This window comes from Jaculus jaculus, chromosome 18 (genome assembly GCF_020740685.1).
Source record: "Jaculus jaculus isolate mJacJac1 chromosome 18, mJacJac1.mat.Y.cur, whole genome shotgun sequence".
Lineage (NCBI taxonomy): Eukaryota > Metazoa > Chordata > Mammalia > Rodentia > Dipodidae > Jaculus > Jaculus jaculus.
The window spans coordinates 27250851-27269152 of NC_059119.1; the positions used below are offsets into that span (position 1 = coordinate 27250851).

The 18302-nt window shown below is 49.9% G+C and overlaps 1 protein-coding gene across 1 annotated transcript; it reads right to left on the minus strand.

The window, feature by feature from the left end:
• Positions 1 to 783: 783 nt before the first annotated feature.
• Positions 784 to 10363, minus strand: Rbp3 (retinol binding protein 3). The gene is made up of 4 exons (XM_004658032.2): positions 7316 to 10363; positions 5009 to 5199; positions 2789 to 2931; positions 784 to 1106 (listed from the first exon to the last, which is right to left on the minus strand). The coding sequence occupies exons 1-4, from the start codon at positions 10361 to 10363 to the stop codon at positions 784 to 786; spliced, it is 3705 nt and encodes a 1234-aa protein (XP_004658089.1).
• Between the last annotated feature and the right edge of the window lie 7939 nt (positions 10364 to 18302).

Genomic DNA, 18302 nt, shown 5'->3' on the forward strand with positions numbered 1-18302 from the left:
CTCTTTACCTCCTTTGTTGTTCACTGATATTCACACATTGATTTTGAGGCAAAATGAGTGAATTAGATTAATTGCACAGATTTAGGGTGGCTTGACTTTTGCTGTGTCGACGTTTTATCAGCTTACCCATTAAATGCATTTTTTTTTGTTTTTTTTTGAGGTAGGGCCTCACTCTAGCCCAGGCTGACCTAGAATTCACTATGGAGTCTCAGGGTGGCCTCGAACTCATGGCAATCCTCCTACCTCTGCCTCCCGAGTGATGGGCTGAAAGGTGTGTGCCACCACGCCCAGCTGCATTTGTAACTTAACGATATTTCCTACTAAGGATAGCTTCATAGAGCAGAGCCACATCATAAATCAAGGAGCATGCTATTAATCACCTGTGTCATTTACGTTTAAAAAAATATGGCTTTTAGAAAACGCAAAGTGGCACGTGCGGCTTATGCCCGAAGCTCACTTCATTCTGCCGATGGAGCTGCTCTTGGTAATAGAGTGAGGACTAAGGGTCAGTGGGTAGGAAGCACAGGTGGAGGGCAGACCTGTACTTTTCCTCCCCAGAATCACTACTATGGAGGTTGTCTCTGAGAGGGTCCAGGTAGCCTCTTCTGAGGGTTTCACAGAGCGGGTCTGTGCAGTTTCAAGGGTGTCCGAACACTAAGCCTGGCCAGAGCTCAGCCGGCCTCTGGGGTGTCCAGGGCTTCCCCATATAGGAGCCCCTTGGTGGCCAAGAGATCCTGTCACCCACAGTTCTGCCCACAGAGGCCCTTCCGCTGCCCCTCGGTCTCACCCTCTCAGGGCCTGTTGAAGAATCTCCTTGGCCCTGGTGAGGGCCATTTCCGCGGGGACAGCCACATCAGGCGTCACACCCACCCCTTCCCAGGAGCTGCCATCTGTGGAGCCCACAGAGCGGGCCGTGGGGATGGTGATGTAGAGGTGGGTGTCATCCACGTGGTAGGTCTGTGGTGGTTGGCAGCCTCCACTGGTCACCTCTCCGATGACCAGCGCCCGGCCCAGCCTCTTCATGATATACGTGAACTCTTCAGCAGCGCCTGCTGTCACGCCGCTTGTCAGGATGACCACACTCTTCTTGGAGCCATAACGTTCACCTGGGGGACAGAGAGAAGCCTTTTGGCATGGAGTTATGCTGCTGCCCCCGGGGTGCCCGCCTTCTACACTGTGTAGACTGAGACAGAAAAGCCTGCCGTTCAGTTCTGCGTGATCGTGGCCACGTGCAGGACACTGGTCTCTGTGTACGATGTGGGCAGTGATTTAAATGCCTGCGTCCTCTCCGTGTGACCCTTTGGGGTCATGTGAAGGGGAGGCTGCATTTCCTGCTGTTCTTTCTTCCTGAATGGGAACCCTGAACCTGGCCTTAGTCCCCCTTTACTTTGGGCTTGGGAAGAACCACCTTTGTGACTTCATGACAGCCCAAAAGGACAGTGCTAATTGCTGTCGGTATCATTTTATTTCTTAGTAGTTATGTGACATAACCACAAAAGGAAATGTGAAATTATTATTTTTTATTTTTTCATTTTTGGTTTTCCCAGGCAGGGTGTTGCTCTAGCCCAGGCTGACCTGGAATTCACTGTGTAGTCTCAGGGTGGCCTTGAACTCACGGCGATCCTCCTACCTTTGCCTCCCGAGTGCTGGGATTAAAAGGTATGCGTGTGCCACCACACCCAGCGAAATTAATTTTAACGATGCTTTATTTAAACAAAAATAGGTTAATTTCAAATGCAATCAAATGGATCTATTGAAGTTACTCCTTCTCTTTCCCTACCCTTTTCTCTCCCTTCCTTCTCTTCTCCTGCCTCCTCCCTTTCTCTCTCTCTCCCCCCCTATCTCTTCTCCTTTCTTTTTCTTAGTTTCCACAATAGGTCTTTTGAATCTGGAATATATTTTACATTTACAGCATATATTACTAAGGACCAGCCACATTTCAAGGGCTTGTGGTAGCAGGTAGCTAGTAACTCCCATATCAGATCTCAAAGTTCTAGGATCTTTGGATCTTCAAATCTGAGTCTGTTCTCAAGTTTTGAATGACTGCTTAGCTTTAGAATTCATCTGGCTTTGAACATTATTTTACATTCTGCAGTGTTATTGGATGCATGACTTGGAAGCTACAATGCCAAAATGCTTGTATAGTAAGAAAAAGTAAAAATCAAGCAAGTCCGGGCTGTCTCTCCCGTGCCCTCTTGTGGACGGGAGGACAGCATCCTTGGTTCTGAGTGGTGAGGAGAGAGAGTGGCCATGGAACCAGGAAAGGGGCTTTGAATGACATGTCTGTGAAGCTCAGGGGCTGCCTTGCCTTCTCCAGACACTTCTGTTGGTCCAAGGCAGGTAAAAGAAGAACTGCTAGCAACTGGAACATTCTTCAGGCAGCTTTGTGGAACTGCTACTAAAAGTTCAAGCCAAGAGAGGCCTTGAACTGTCCGTTGGGTTAGTGACGGAAGGGAGGGGGCATCCTAGTCCGCATTTGTCCTGTGGGAGGCTGGCTGTGCCGTGTTTGTATTAGTCAGGGTAATATTAGAATGCTGGCTCTTTCACTTATTAGCTTGAGTGACCCCAGGCAACCTAGTTGACATTCATTTTTTCCCCTTTTAGAAAATGGGCACAGTGGTTATGTTTTCAAAGGTTGAATGTCTCAGCACTGAATCCATATACCAGGAAAGGGGCTTTATGTTACGTTATTACTACTTTTACCTAATCTCAAGTTGTCTTTCCCTGATTTTTTTTTCCCCAGAAGCTTCTACAATGACAGCAGAAAGGAGAAAGCCTATTCACATACCAGCCAGTTGAGTGTGAGTCCAGAGCTCGCTGACAGAGTCATTGGGCCGGCTGTAGATCTTGTCTAGCAGAATGGGAGGACCGTCGTCAAAAAAGTAGGAGCACAGGGCAGAGATGGAAGAGGTGGGGCCACCGATATTAAACCTGAGGGAGGGAGGGGAAAAGGTAGGGAATGAGCTCGTGCCCAGATGCTTGCTCTCCCCCTGGAGACTTGAACCTTTGCCCTATGAAGGCCTCTAATTTTGGGCAGCCCCAATCTAGTGTCTCTTCCACAGGTTACACTGCCCAGAGGGATTCTAAGAGTGCCAGTCTCTTGTTGTCAAATGCTTTTAGAAACTACTGGACTCTGGGGCTGGAGAGATTGCTTAGTGGTTAAGGTGCTTGCCTGTGAAGCCTAAGAACCCAGGTTTGATTCCCCAGTACCCACACAAGGCAGATGTACAAGGTGGCACATACATCTAGAGTTCATTCGCAGTGGCTGGAGGCACTGGCACACCCATTCTCTCCCTCCCTCTCTCTCTCTCTCTCTTCTTCTTTCTCTGTCCCCCCCCCTCAAATAACTAAATAAAACATTTGTTAAAAAGAAAATACTGGACACTCTGGCCACATGGTAAGTCATTAAAATGCTATGTTGAGTCCTAAAATTAGAAACTCTTTGATGCACTTCCCTCTGGTATGGACTGTGGACTGCTTTCTTGCACCCATACTGCCTATGAGTAAAACACATTAGAGGCAGCCCCATCTTACCCAACTGCATTCTGTGGCACTTTCCCAAAGTTCACCAGGTGTCTTAGCTCAAGTGTCCTACTGTGACACTTGGTGTGGCAGTGGAGAAAGGAAGCCTGCCTGCATCTATCCAAAGCCACTTGGACTTGGCCAGCTATGTGACCTTTTGTGGTCCCCGGGGTTGACGATGTGTCCAAGACTTCTAGCTAATGACCAAGGTTCAGGGCCTCCCCACCCCCACCAAGAGTCTTTAAGCCAAGTGCATCTGTAGGTGGCTGAGCCTTCTCTTAAAAAAAAAATGTGAACAGGGGCTGGAGAGATGGCTTAGCAGTTAAGGTGCTTGCCTATGAAGTCTAAGGACACAAGTTCTATTCTCCAGGTCCCAGGTAAGCCAGATGCACAAGGTAGGACATGCGTCTGGAGTTCGTTTGCAGTGGCTAAAGTCCGTGGCTCACCCATTCTCTCTCTTCTCTCTCTCTCCCTCTCTCTGTCTCAAATAAAAATAAATTAATTTAAAACAGAAATTAAAGAAAAAGTTCTTGTTATAAAAAATGTGGACAGTACATTTAATCAGAAAAGTATTTAGCCTGAGAATGACGCAGGTGTTTGTTAAGATATTTGAACAATAAAGAATGCGTGTGATCAGAGAACCACCAAGACCCCATCCTCTGGTTCTGGACATGCAACAAGATCCCTAGCCCTGGAAAATGATCCCTCTCTGTGGGAGGAAAACCAGCCTCTCTGGGATTTAGCGCCACCTGCTGATAACGAAGGGCTTCGTGACTGCCGCAAGGGTGGCTCTTCTGGGTGTTCCTGCCCCTGGGTCTCTGAGACTTCCTCTGCTAGCAGGGGTGAATGGAAGAGGCTCCAAGTGAAGGGAGCCGCCTGCCCCTCCCCGTGTCCACCTAGAGTGTTCAGGACACGTCTACCAGTGGGCCCAGGAGTCACAGGAGGTCAAGGCCTGCCCACTGCCTGAGGGCTTTTCCACCTTAGGAGGGGGAGGGGACTGGGTGGTTCTCTGCGATGGGAACTCAGTGCATCTGAGGCACACTTTTTCAGAAAGCTGCCGAGTAAAGATATCCTTCCAACAATCATTTCCGTTAGGCAGAACTTTCTTTTGTAATGGGTCTCCAAGTTCTGCCTGGGACCCCAGCTCTGTGGTTCCTGAGACAACAGCCACAGTCAGCAGGGTTAGCTGGGAAACCTGGCAAATATACAAATCATACCTGTCCCTTGGAGCTGCTGGCACAGGACAGCTGGCATGGAACCCAGAACTAGTATTTTTAATCTTTCCCTCCTTCTATTTGGCAAAAGATTAAAAAAAAATTAGCAGGGATAGGGCCCCACCTTGGGGTTGTCTGGTCAGATACTGGGTAGGAAGGGGGCCTGGTCTCTCAGCTCCTCACTTGTGTCACAGGTCCCTTGTCTTCCCTGCTACGGCCCTTAGCCCTGATTGTCATCAGCCAACGCTGCAACGTGGCCTGGAACCACTAACCTCATGTCGATGATCAGGGCATCTGTGTGCACAATCTTCTTCCAGATGTGCTCCACCAACAGCTCAGAGACCTGGGTGAGCAGCTCACAGTCCCCAAACATGTCGAACCTCAAGTAGCCAATGTTATCCTCCAGCACATTGGTGTGGAAGGAAAACTTGATCAGATCTTCAAAGACTTCAGGGGATGGGATCTGGAGAAGAAAGGGGTGGGGGGAGGCTGGTTCATCGTCAGGAGAACAGCAGATTTCTGGGAGAGGGGCGCCATGGAGGTCCTAAAGGCTGAGGAGGAAGCTCATGATTCTGAAGGAGTTAGTGGGTACCAGAAGCTTTCCCGATGGCACATCTGGTATGGATGCCACGTGGGTGGTGGGCCTTGGATGACCTATCACGGGTGATATAGGTGAGTCATTTGATTGACACCCCTTTGCTGGGGTGGATACTCAGGTCTGTCACCTCCCGCAGCCCTCATCTCTGGTGCCTGGAGACGAAAGGCCCAAGGACATAATCTCCTCTCTGAGGCTTCCAACCGCATTAGTTGTTTCTCCATGCCCCTGGGATCATCTGCCTGCCCTCCACTTGGACAGGGAGGGAAGATATTAATTATCCTTACTGGGGGGGGGCCTGGCCCTGACCTAAGTACTTTGTATCTACCACATCCAGAAGACGCCATTATTCTCACCTCCCCATGAGGCTGCTCAAGTACAAAGAGACTCGTTAGCTTGCCCGAGTCCACACAGACAGGAAAAGGCTGAAGTCAGGTCATGAATCAGCATCTCACTCCAGACTATGAACCCCCGGCTATGTTGGAAAGTAACAGGGTGGCGATTTGGAAACTGGAGGCTGACCTCGAGAGGCTGAGCAGAACAGGGCAACAGCCTGTGGCCCCATTCGACTGACTCCCAGCTCTAGTTACAGCACCCTGGTAGCCCCCTGCATGTTTCCTCTTTGCTTCTGCACCCAGCCCCCCTCCTCAGGCAGAGTTCTGCTGCCCCCTGGCTGGGACCATGCAGCAGTCACAGACGAGATACTGGGTGGGGAGATGGAAAAAGTGTTTTTTCTTTTTAAAGAAATATTTTTATTCTTCCTTGGTTGATTGATTTGAAAGAGAGAGAAAGGGAGAGAATGGGTTTGCCAAGGCCTCCAGCCACTGCAAACGAACTCTAGATGCATGCGCCACCTTGTGCATCTGGCTTACGTGGGTCCTGGGGAGTCAAACCGAGGTCCTTTGGCTTTGCAGGCAAACGCCTTAACCACTAAACCATCCTTCCCCTCTCGCATCTACCTGGCAGCTGCACTCAGCGCTTCTCCACTTGCTTAGTGTCCTCCGAATGACCACGGCCACCTAGCTGGCCCTTGGATCATACATGCACCCACCCAGCGTAGCTCACTGAGGATGTGTGCTCTTCATTGCGTGGGGTAGAGATGGTAAGCTGTCTCGGAACTAAGGTCAGGCATCTGGCTCCTGATCCTGGCACCCCAACCTCTTCAGGACCTTTGTCAAAGCTCTGTGCTTTACCCAAGGCCATTATGGGACTAGGACCTCTCTCACTACTGTCCCTGGTCTAACTTCTCAAGCTCTGCCTCTCCCTGTTCCTTCACATATACTGTAAAGCCCTGAGACCAGTATGGTGGGAATTAACACAAATCTCACATTTTCAGAGAAGGAAATCCCCAGCCTGGGGCCTAATGCTGACAGTGAGAAACTCTACCAACTTGGACTTTCCATGTGGCTGAGACAGAAAGTCTCCCTTCTAGGCAGTGTTTTGTATTGGGTCCTGGTATGAATGTTCTACAGAAGTGTACAGAGACCATAGGCCCAGAGCGAACATAATGGGGAAGATAGGATGTGTCAAAAGTTAAACAAAGGCTGGAGAGATGGCTTAGTGATTAAGGCACTTGCCTGCAAAGCCAAAGGATCCAGGTTCAATTCCCCAAGACCCGCATAAGCCAGATGCATAAGGTGGCACATGTGCCTAGAGTTCATTTGCAGTGGCTAGAGGCCCTAGCGTGCTCATTCATTCCCTCTCTCTCTGCCTGTGCCCCTCTTAAATAAATAAATAAAGGAATAATAATAGAGTTAAACAAGGAAGCAAGGCTGGAGGTCACTGTCTTTTTAAAAATATTATGTATTTATTTATTTATTTGACAGAAAAAGAGAAAGAGGGAAAGAGAGAGAAAGAGAGAGAGAGAGAGAGAGAGAGACAGGAAGTGTGCACCAGGACCTCCACTTGCATATGGCCCCTCCCATGAAACAACTGGTCAACTCACTGCCAAGACTGGCCAGGCAGTGTCTCCCTTATGTCTTACCTGCATGGGCACAATTCCAGGAATGCGGTCCTTGGCATCCTCCGGGATGTGGGCTGTCTTCAGGTGTGGGTCTCCGGATAGCATCTGCAGGTCAGCCCCCAGCATCTCAGCCAGGGCCCCTTCTGAGGTTACCCTGGCATAGCGGCTCTGCAAACCGCTCAGCTTGGCAGCCATCTTGGCACCCAGCTCTGGGGAGGCATAATTATCAGCCACCAGCTTCCCAGCTGTCTGCAACACTGTGGGCACCTTGGCACGCAGGGCCACTATGTCCTGGGCTGTGGAGAGGGCCTCGCTCATGGGCACCGTGATGTCAGGCTCCACGCCAGCCAGGTCCCAGGCTTCGCCAGTGGTGGCACTCAGGGCCATCTGGGTGGGCATGGAGGCATATAAGAAGCTGGTTCCCACCTGGTAGATGCCCACCGAGAGAGCCCCTCCAGCTGTGGGTTCCCCGATGACCGTGGCCCGCTGGAGGTCCTGCATGGTGTGAGCAAAGGCCTCGGCCGCCGAGCCACTGGTGTGGCTCATGAGGATGTAGAGGTCCTTTTGGGGGCCATAGCGCTGCCCAGCAACCTGGGGGAGGGTCCACACCTCTGTGACCTTCGAGGTGGCCCTGTCAAAGATTGAATAGAGGTGCTGGCGGGGCTCTGCCTCAAAAAAGTAGGAGCAGAGCAGGGGGACGGCTGAGGAGTAGCTGCCGGGGTTGTAGCGCAGGTCCACGACCAGCGAGCTTGTGTCCACCAGCTTCTGCCACACCAGCTGCACCAGCTGCGGCCCGATGGCTTTCACCGTCTCCAGCTCAGCCATGGCATCAAAGCGCAGGTAGCCCAGCTGGCCTGGCAGGACTTCTGTCTTGAACAGGGCCTCAATGAGGTAGGAGAGCTCCTCTGGAGAGGGCACCGCAGGTGGTGGCAGGGGCACTTCCTCAGCCACGAGCTCCCCGGGGCTGTGAAATACCAGCAATCGATGGTCTTCGGACACCTCCTGCAGGTCGGCGGTCAGCTGCGAGGCCAGCGACTCCAAGTCCACCGCCGTCCGGTAGGCCCCCTTCGCCAGCTTGACTCTCAGCAGGGCCGCTGCCTGCCCCACAACTTCCGGCCGGGCGTAATGAGCCTCCAGCAGACGCCCAGTGCCCTCTACCAAGGCCCCCAGGCTGCGGTGGAAATCTAGCACCTCCTGGGCTTTGTCCAGGGCCTCCTCGGCCAGCACGATGGCGTCGGGCACCACGCCGCCACCCAGCCAGGCCTCCCCGTGGTTGTCAATGAAGGTCAGCACCGGCACGGTGAGCGCCAGGCCGCCCTCGGGTGTGTCCAGCAGCGGCACGGTGCAGGTGTGCAGCAGGCTGCCTGCGGTGATCTCGCCCACCAGCGTGGCCCAGCCCAGGGACTGCATGAGGAAGGCGAACTCCTCGGCCGCGGTGGCCGTGCGGTGGCTGGAGAGCAGGTACACGCCGCGCTGATTGCCGTAGCGTGTGCCCAGCAGCTCCCTGTGGCTGAAGTGCTCCTGGGTGACGTTAGTACGGCGGTCGTAGGTGCTGAAGAGGTGCACGCGGCCGTCCTCGGGGTCCTGGAAGTAGGACAGCAGCACGGGCACGGCGGACGACGGTCCCCCGGGATTGTGACGCAAGTCCATGATGAGGTGCTCTGTGTCCTGCAGGGGCTCCCACACTTGGCGCAGCACATAAGGGCCCAGCGTCTTGATCACAGAGGCATCGGCGAACCTGTCGAAGCGCAGGTAGCCCACGTTGCCCGGCAGCACTGACACCTGAAACACAGAGTCCACCAGGGCCTTCCGGGCGGCCTCGCTGCTGGGCACTTCGGGAACTGCTTCCGGGGCATCCTCGGCCCCAATCTCAGGCCCCGGGGACGATGTTTCCCTGGGCCCAACGGCCCTCACCAGGAGCCTGGGGTCCTCAGACACAGCCTGCAGGCCAGCATTGAGCTTAGTCACAAGATCCTCCTCGGAGACCACGGCAGAGAAGTCCATGCTGGCCAGGTGGTGCAGCAGGGCTGGCACCCGGTCCACCAGTGTGTAGTAATCCTGCAGGGCCTCCTGCAGGCGGAGGACAACCCCTGGCAGGGCACGACGCAGGGTGAGGATGGCCAAGGCTTTTTCCAGAGCTTGCTCAGCTGGGGTCCCCACGCAGGGCAGCACTCCGCTGCCCTCCCACGTCTGGCCGCCTCCACCCAGAGGCCCCAGGGACCTGGACACGGGCACCGTGAGGAAGAAGTTAGATTGGCCTATTCTCAGCTTCTGGAGGTCCAGGGCGCCCCCCTCCGTGCGCTCACCCACCACGATGGCCCTGCGCATCTGCTTGAGGATGTAGGCGATGTCCTCGGCCACGCCTCCCGTGCGGCTGCTGGTGAGTACCACCACATCCTTGTCAGCGCTGTACCTCTCTCCCAGGACCTTGGGCAAGGTCCAGATCTCCGTGGTGGTGTTGGAGGGGCGGTCGTAGATGGTGTCCACGTGCACGACGGTATTCCCGGGATGCAGATAGGAGATGACATAGGGGATGCCAGAGACGTGGCCCCCGGTGCAGTGGCGGAGATCCAGGACCAAGGCGGAGGTGCCCATGAGCTTCCTCCACACGTGAGCCACCAGGAACTCCCCAAGTTCACTCAGTACCTCCTGGCCCGGGAGGTCATCCACTCGTAGATAACCCACGTTGCCCTCCAGGACCTCATGGCGAATGTTCTTCTGCACCTGGAGCAGCAGTTCATCGTGGGGGAGGTTGGTGAATGCGGAGGCTTGCTGGGACGTCTCAAGGGTGCTGGGTTCGTAGGAGATGACCAGGCGTGGGTCATTCAAGGAACTCTGCACCCCGGTAGTTAGCACGTTGGCCAGGGTCTGAGGGTCTGAGATGCCCAGAATCTCACCGCTCTTCATTACCTGCTGGATGGCCGCCTGCATCCCCATCAGGTTCTCGGGAAAGCAGTAGTTGTCCAAGAGGACCTTGGCCATGTCCAGCACCAAGCTTGGCTGGAACAAGTGCAAGGGGCCAGCCAGGCCGCAGAGCAGTGTGGACAAAACTAGGACCCATTCTCTCATGATTGGGATCCCAGGAGGCCTGGCTCCCAAGACAAAGCTCCCTTAGCTGTGTGGAAGGCTATGTCCCCGCTCCGTGCAGCTGCCTTCCTCCCTTGTCCTTCTCAGCTGGTGGACAGAAGGTCTAGGGCTCGATTAGGGTGTTAGGGCGAAGCTTCCATCCCGAGTAAGCCTTTAATCCTGTCTAATTCAAGTGCATCAGCCACGGGAGTGGGGAGAAGGGCCAGGGTGGTTTGGCCCGGAAGAAACCTTGACTCTCATCTCGCTGAGCCATGTCTGCGTAGGATAATTGAATGGCCGCGGTTGGTTTTGGGTTCATGCCACACACCAGATCATGTGCTGAGCCTTACACACCTCTCACCAGAGCGGTGAGAAGGAAAGCTGTTGACCTACAAATACATCGCACCTCCCCCGCTGCTCTGGGCCACCTGTGGCTCTGGAATGAGGCAGACTTTCTTGGAGGTCTGGTCCTGTGGCTATCCGCTCCGTGGGCTTAAGAAACAATCCGACTCTTTGGTTAGATTAAATGGAAATCACTTTGTTCCCAGCTCTAACCTCAAGCATAACACGTGGAGAATATAAAAGTCATTTCCCCACAACTCCAGCCACTTTTGTGTTCAAGACTTCCCCCTTCTCTGCTAGGGATACTTGTCCATGCACCTGTGGGTACCACATCCGTCCATCCACCCACCCACCTCACTATACTCTAACAATGCATATGACTTTCACTACTTTTTTTTTTTTGCTTTTTTTTTTTTTTTTTTTTTTGAAGTAGAGTTTCACTCTAGTCCAGGCTGACCTGGAATTCAGTATATAGTCTCAGGGTGGCCACAAACTCATGGTGATCCTCCTACCTCTGCCTCTAGAGAGTGCCACCATGCCCAGCTGACTTTCATTTTTTTTTTATTCACAGCTTGTTGAAAGCCAATTGACTAATAAAAATGACATGTATATTTTTTTAAAAGAAAAACATTGTGAAAAGCACTTTGTACTGCCCAGCAAGTGGGAATGACTGTTACCAATGATTCTTCTATATTATGTTTGTTTTTTATTTAAAATTTTAAAAATATTTTATTTATCTATTTGCAAACGGAGTAATGCAGGGAGTGGGGTGGGAAAGGGGCACACCAGGGCCTCCAGCCACTCGAAATGAACTTGTGCAACTGCCTTTATGTGAGTGCTGAGGAATCAAACTTGGGTCATTAGGTTTTGCAAGCAAGTGCCTTAACTGTGGAGCCATCTATTTAGCCCATTATATTTATTTTTTAAAAAATTTTATTTATTTATTTATTTGAGAATGCCAGACACAGAGAGAAAGACAGATAGAGGGAGAGAGAGAGAATGGGTGCGCCAGGGCTTCCAACCTCTGCAAACGAACTCCAGACACGTGCGCCCCTTTGTGTATCTGGCTAACGTGGGACCTGGGGAACCGAGCCTCGAGTCGGGGTCCTTAGGCTTCACAGGCAAGCGCTTAACCGCTAAGCCATCTCTCCAGCCCCCATTATATTTATTTTGTAGCTGGCAAGTTCAGTAGTTAGATTGCGCCATCGCTTCACATTGAGACGAGCGAGGAACAGTGAGAATGGTGAGCCACCATCAGCTCAGACCAGTGCCAAGGATGAGTCTAGGGCCACCATCTGTCTAAGGGCTTGAAATTATTCCTACAGCCTGCTGATGCTGCTAGGAACCATATAGGGCCCCTCTTGGCTTTCCAGTGAGAATGAAACGTCTGAACTTCAACACAGAGTGAGGAAGACAGGAGGGGACATCATGGGACCGATGATTCCAGATCAGATGAGATGAGCTCTGAGATGTAGTGAGCATCAATCTCTTGGTTAAAAGAGGCCCAGCTGCAGCCCAGCAGGCAGACCAGTATGCTACGGGCATGGGGCGTATGCCCCAGTCCCAGGTACACCGCAGTAATCCTCCTCATGGAAGTGCCGTGGGTCTTGCTTGCAACTGACTTGCTGAGAGATTCGGTAACCTGCTGTGGAGTGACACGTGGAACCACCGCTCCGTCGTGCAGCCTCGGTGTGGAGGTGCCACTCTCATTTAACCGAAAACCCTGGCTCAGCTCCCAGTGGAGCTGAGCCACCACTTCTGGCTCCCAGTACACTCTTGCTGGGCTCAGTGGACAGCAGACAGACTTTCACAGCGCCTCGACAGGCATCCAGAGAAGGTGCTCTAGGGGACGGTGTGGGGGGGGGGTGGGGAAGGGGGCTTTCTCTGCATGCTTGAGAGCCATAAGTCACTGTCTGGAAATCATTATCTGAGGATGTTTACCAAGTGGTTTATGAAGGCCAAAGAGGTCAATTAGCTAAAACAAACATATTTTTAGCTCATTAGGATTTGTTTAATGCCCAAGTGACATATGGTCACATCACTCCACTATTTGCAGCCAATGGAAACGAGGCTTATTCACGGTCAGCATAGGGCTGGGTAGCATGCGGTAGGCACCTCCTTATAAATGCACCTCCCAAGGCCACTCTGGGAAGCCTGAGCCTTCTATTCAACCTCCACCTGGGGAGTCCCAACTTCAAGCATGTAACCCAAGGTCCTCTGAGCGTCTCTCTGTGGCTGCTGGAACCAAGGCCAAATGCTGGACAGGAAGATGGTCAAGAATAAGAACTGTTTTCAGGGAACTTATAGCACAAAGATACTGTCTAAGGATGTGAGGCTAAGGCTGGGCTTTGATTTGTGTAGATGGTTCCAGAGCTCGGGGAAAGTTCAAAAAATAATAAAGCAGAGATGTCTGCTGTCATCCCTGGAGTTGGACAGCACTCTCTGTTGGCACACCTTTATCTTTTCCAGAGAGTTCCTCTGAACCTTCAGGGGCCTGAGGTATCGTGGCCTGTCAAAGTGAGTGGTCAACATGAGCAAAGACACCCTGGACCTTATGTTCTGGGCAAGTTCCTGCACTGGGATTTGGGAGGACCTCAGCTGGCTTAGGCAGGCTACAGGCAGATGCCCTGTAATGTTAGGGCTGGATTTTGAAATTGAGATGAAGCAGGAGGGCTTCATACATACAAATAGAGGAATGACCAGAGTGGATGTCTAGGGTAGAAAAGACCTCAATTGGGTGACGTGAGACCTAGATTAGGTCACAGACAAGGACACAGGGTAGAAGGGCTATCTGTCCATGCACCTGTGGGTACTGCATCCATCCATTCATCCATCCCTCCATCTTTTGTTTCTCTAGATTCCTTGAGGGGAAAATGAGGCAGTAAGAATGGGCTTGGCTTTACTGGAGGGGTTCACATAATAATGCCACAGGGTATAACAGGGACACTGAGAATCCTGTAGGAGTCAATGAGAAGCAGTCAGGCTCTGTCCATGGAATGCCTGTGTGTGAAGGTGGGGAAAGATACCTTAGGAGGCAGTGGATGCTCTGGGTCCTTCTCAGGCCCCTGTGGGTCTAGGGAGAAAGCTCAGATCTAGAGTCCCCAGAGGCGCCCTAGCATCCCAGGAAGGAAGGAACATGTTACCTGATCCACTGCTGATGTACTTTGGGTTGCAGCAAAGCCTTCGCCCATCTGTCTGTTGTTACGTTAACTTTTGCTGTCTCTCTCATGTCTGTTTTCAAGTGGTGTGGCGAATTCCACATACTGTGTATGGTTAAATGAAACTTCCATTCATTAAAATGGTAGGCTATAAGGTCATGCCTGTATCCCAGCACTCTGGAGGCTGGCAGGAAACTTGCTGTTAAGTTCAAGGCCAGTCTTGGTTAGAAAAGGAGGCAATGTCTCAAAAAGGAAAAAAAAAAGGTTTTTAAAAAATTTATTTTTATTTTTATTATTTAGTTATTTGAGTTTGTTTGTTTTTTTTAAAGAAATTAGGCTTTACTTGAACAATGATTCATGAATTGAGGAGCTCCAATCTACTAGCAGTTGAACCTGAGTGAAGGTTTTTTAGGGCGAGTGTACAAATAGAATAGGGATTGAGCTCAAGAGAAGACTTTTCTAGGGTGAGTGTACAAATTGAACAGGAAAACTACCTGGTTGATTCAAGTTTGAGCCATTGCCTTTGAACGTATGGCTGGGGTCCAGTTAGCCATCTGTAGTTGGCAGAAATTAAATTTTGCTTTTTTCAAATGAGCTTCTTAGAGCAAATGGGGCTGAGTCAAAGTTTGATATGTTCACATGGAAAGCCATTGGGTTAGAACCACTTCAGTCTGCAGGCTTCAAATTTAATTATTTCATATTACTTACACTTTATCGCTGACATTTAGTACCGCATGAGCTCAACTCTGCCTCTCTAGCCTCTTTTCTAACCCTCAAGACAATGTATTTTTGTATGTATTTCAAAGCAAACTAAATCTTGGCTTCATTTTAATGGTCTTTTGTTTTCTCTTCTTTAGATCAGAAGATGCTTATTTTTATATTAAAAAAATGGATGGGCAATCTTTCTCCAAAGCCTTTCCCCCAGTCTAGTTTTCTTCACAGCAATGACCATTGAAGATGTATCTGCCCTCAGCTGTCTCAGTGTCCTAGATGGAGGCACACGTGTCCGCATATCTGAGGTTATACTATCTGCGGTGGTTTGAATGAGATACACTGGTGTTTAAACACTTACTCCCCAGCTGGTGGTACTGTTCCAGATGGTTAGAGAACCTCTAGGAAGTAGAGCCTTGTTGGAGGAAGTGGGCCTGGCCTCCAGTCTTAGCATTGTACATCTGCTTGCTGGTCTTCCTCTGTGCTGGTGTGAAGATGTGACCCACCTTCCTGCTCCTGCCGTGCTGCCCCCATGTGATGGACTCTGCCTGCTAGAACTATAAACTAAAATACTCTTTCCTTCCTCGAGCTGCTTCTGTTTGGGTGTTTTCATCCCAGCAATGAGAAAATAGCTGATAACTATCCCACCAAGCCTCCAGTAGGTTGCGTTTATTTTTTAAATTTTTATTTTTATTTTATTTATTTGAGAATGATAGACAGAGAGAGAAAGAGGCAGAGAGATAGAGAATGGGCGCTCCAGGGCCTCCAGCCACTGTAAATGAACTCCAGACACATGTGCCTCCTTGTGCATCTGGCTAACGTGGGTCCTGGGGAATCGAGCCTTGAATCTGGGGTCCTTAGGCTTCACAGGCAAGCGCTTAACCTCTAAGCCATCTCTCCAGCCTGGTAAGTTGCATTTTGTTGTTGTTGTTTTCCACTTGAACATATGCCATTGCATTAGACATCCTTCTCCATTAAAAAAATTATATATATATATATATATATATATCCATCCTTTTAAAATCCATCCTTTTAACAGCTACCGCATTAAATGTTACTGGTGACCTGCTTTCCTAGTGCTGTAGTTTGGACTCCATGTGTTGGAAACTTAATTCTCCATGCCATATATTAGTAGCATTTAGATGTGGGGCCACAATGATGACATTGGTGGCTTTATAACCAGAGAGAGAGGTGGGATAGCGTATTTTCTCTGCCTTGCTGGGCATGCCTACTACCATGTTACAAGGCAGCACAAAGACCTCCTTCCCACACGCACACCTGATACCAGCATCGTGCTCCTGGACTTCCCAGCCTGCATTTCAGTCTTTATGAATTAGCTCGTCTGTAGCCTTCAGTTTTGGTAGTGGAAAAAAGGACTGAGATGGCTAGGGAGATATATTTCATGTAGTTCCTATTCATTGTGATAGATTTTGTGGTGGTTTCAATTAGGTGTCCCTCATAAACTCATGAGTTTTAAATACTTGGTTCCCAGCTAATGGCAATTTGGCAATTAGAGTCTTGTTGCAGAAGTGTGTTGTTGGAGGTAGAGACCCTGAGCACTATTAACCTTCAGTTTGGCAGTGTCTGGAGCACTCTCTTGCTGCTGTTGTCCATCTGACGCTTGCCAGGAGGTGATGTTCAGCCTCTTCTCATACCACGCTTTCCCCTGCCACCGTGGAGGTTCCCCTTGAGTCCGTAAGCAAAATAAACCCTTTCCTGGTCAGCTGCTTCTGGTCATGTGTTTTGTCCTAGCAATGAGAGGGTAACTGCAATACTGCAACAGTGGTAATACATATTTTCATTTTTTTTTCACATATTTTTTCTCATGATGCTACTGGTTGGGTGTTCATCCCCGCAATGAAGAGTAACTCCGGCACCATTTTTATCCAAACCCCACTTCATCTCTATCTCCAGGAAAACACTGCTCAGCTTTCTAACCATCACTGTTGACTGCTCTGTGGTTTCTAATTTTTTTTTTAATTTTTTTTTGTTCATTTTTTATTTATTTATTTGAGAGCGACAGACACAGGGAGAAAGACAGATAGAGGGAGAGAGATAGAATGGGCGCTCCAGGGCTTCCAGCCTCTGCAAACGAACTCCAGACGCGTGCGCCCCCTTGTGCATCTGGCTAACGTGGGACCTGGGGAACCAAGCCTTGAACCGGGGTCCTTAGGCTTCACAGGCAAGCGCTTAACCGCTAAGCCATCTCTCCAGCCTGGTTTCTAAATTTTTATGTAAGTAAAATTACACTATTGTGTGTGTGTGTGTGTTTTTTTTTTTTTTTGTCTATTTTCCTCAACGTCCTTTTCAGGATCTCTCTGATTTTTTCACTGTTTCACCGGTTCATTTACCTCACGACTGCCTAGATTTCCACTGCACAGGCAAAGTATCATTTGTTACCTCCTCACTCACTGATAGACTTCCACATTGCTTCCAGTGTAATTGTAGCTGCGATGGCTGCCTGAGTCCACGTCTTTGGGTAGACACACGGTTTTATTTTTGCTGCATATGTTAGCAAGCTTTGCATTGCTGTGACGAATTGCCTACATTAAACAACTTAAGGAGAAAATCTTGGTGTTGGCCTGTGACTTCAGAAGTTTCAATCCGTGGTAAGCTAGCTCCATTGCTTTCAGATCTCTGGTAGGCAGAATATTATGCGAGGAAGTATATGGTAGAGGAATGGACTCACCCCATCATGGCCAGGTCGCAAACAGAGAAACCTTACTTTCAAGATAAAGTCCTTAGCCCAAAATGGATTAATCCATTCGTGAGGTCAGAGTCCTCATGACTCAACTGTCGCCTGGAGGCTGTACTTCAACACTGCTGTAGTGATGACCAAATCTTCAAGACATAGTAAACCTTTGGCAGAGCATTCAAAGTCCTAACCATAGTATTAGGGTAATGCCTGTAATAGAAATATTTGTTAGCATTTTAAGAAATTAAAGTGTTTTCCACAGTTGGAGCAATTTCTATCAGCAGCACATGGTGCCTTCCCAGTCCTCCTCCTAAATCCTCACAATCAGTGTGGGTAGACTTTTTGATCTTGGCCCTGGTCATGAGACTGTTATAATTTTAATTTACACTTCCTGGATGACTAATGGTGGTGAGCATATTTTTAGTGTTAATTGTCATGTGTGTGTCTCCTGCGGTGAAATGTCTGTTCAGATCTTTTGCCCAGTTGTTGGAGACGCGGTTCATGAAACTACTCTGCTATTGTTCATTTTAGATTGTTTATTCCTTTCGTGATGGGATCTAATGTTCCATGAGTGTCACATTTCTACATTGAGTAAATTTTTAAAAGTATTTTGTTTATTTGAGGGAGAGAGTTGAAACAGAGAGAGAGAGAGGCAGATAGAGAGAAGAATGGGAATTCCAGAGCCTCCAGCCACTACAAACAAACTCCAGGTGCATGCACCACCTTGTGCTTCTGGCTTTACCTCAGTCCTGGATAATCGAACCTGGGTCCTTTGGCTTTGCAAGCAGGTGCCTTTACTGCTAAGCCATCTCTCCAGCCCTACATCGAGTAAAATTTTAAGATTAGAGACTCAGTCCAAGAGTATAAACACTGTGAGTTCTTCCAAGAACTCATTCATTTGATATGCATCCTTTGGTCAATAGTAATAATGGTGTCAGGGTCAGGACAAGGTGCTTCATGTGTTTGTACTCTATGTACCTCTGGGGTCCCACTGAGGCATCATCTGCCTGTGGGGAGCACAGGATTGCAGGGGAGC

Bases quoted from the DNA above. Each gene is read 5' to 3' on its own strand.
- Rbp3 (XM_004658032.2), bottom strand. From the start codon at position 10,363: ATGAGAGAATGGGTCCTAGTTTTGTCCACACTGCTCTGCGGCCTGGCT. The intron at 5,200-7,315 runs GTAAGACATAAG...TTTCTTCTCCAG, and splicing joins CTGGAATTGTGCCCATGCAG to ATCCCATCCCCTGAAGTCTT. The intron at 2,932-5,008 runs GTTAGTGGTTCC...TCCCTCCCTCAG, and splicing joins GCCCTGATCATCGACATGAG to GTTTAATATCGGTGGCCCCA.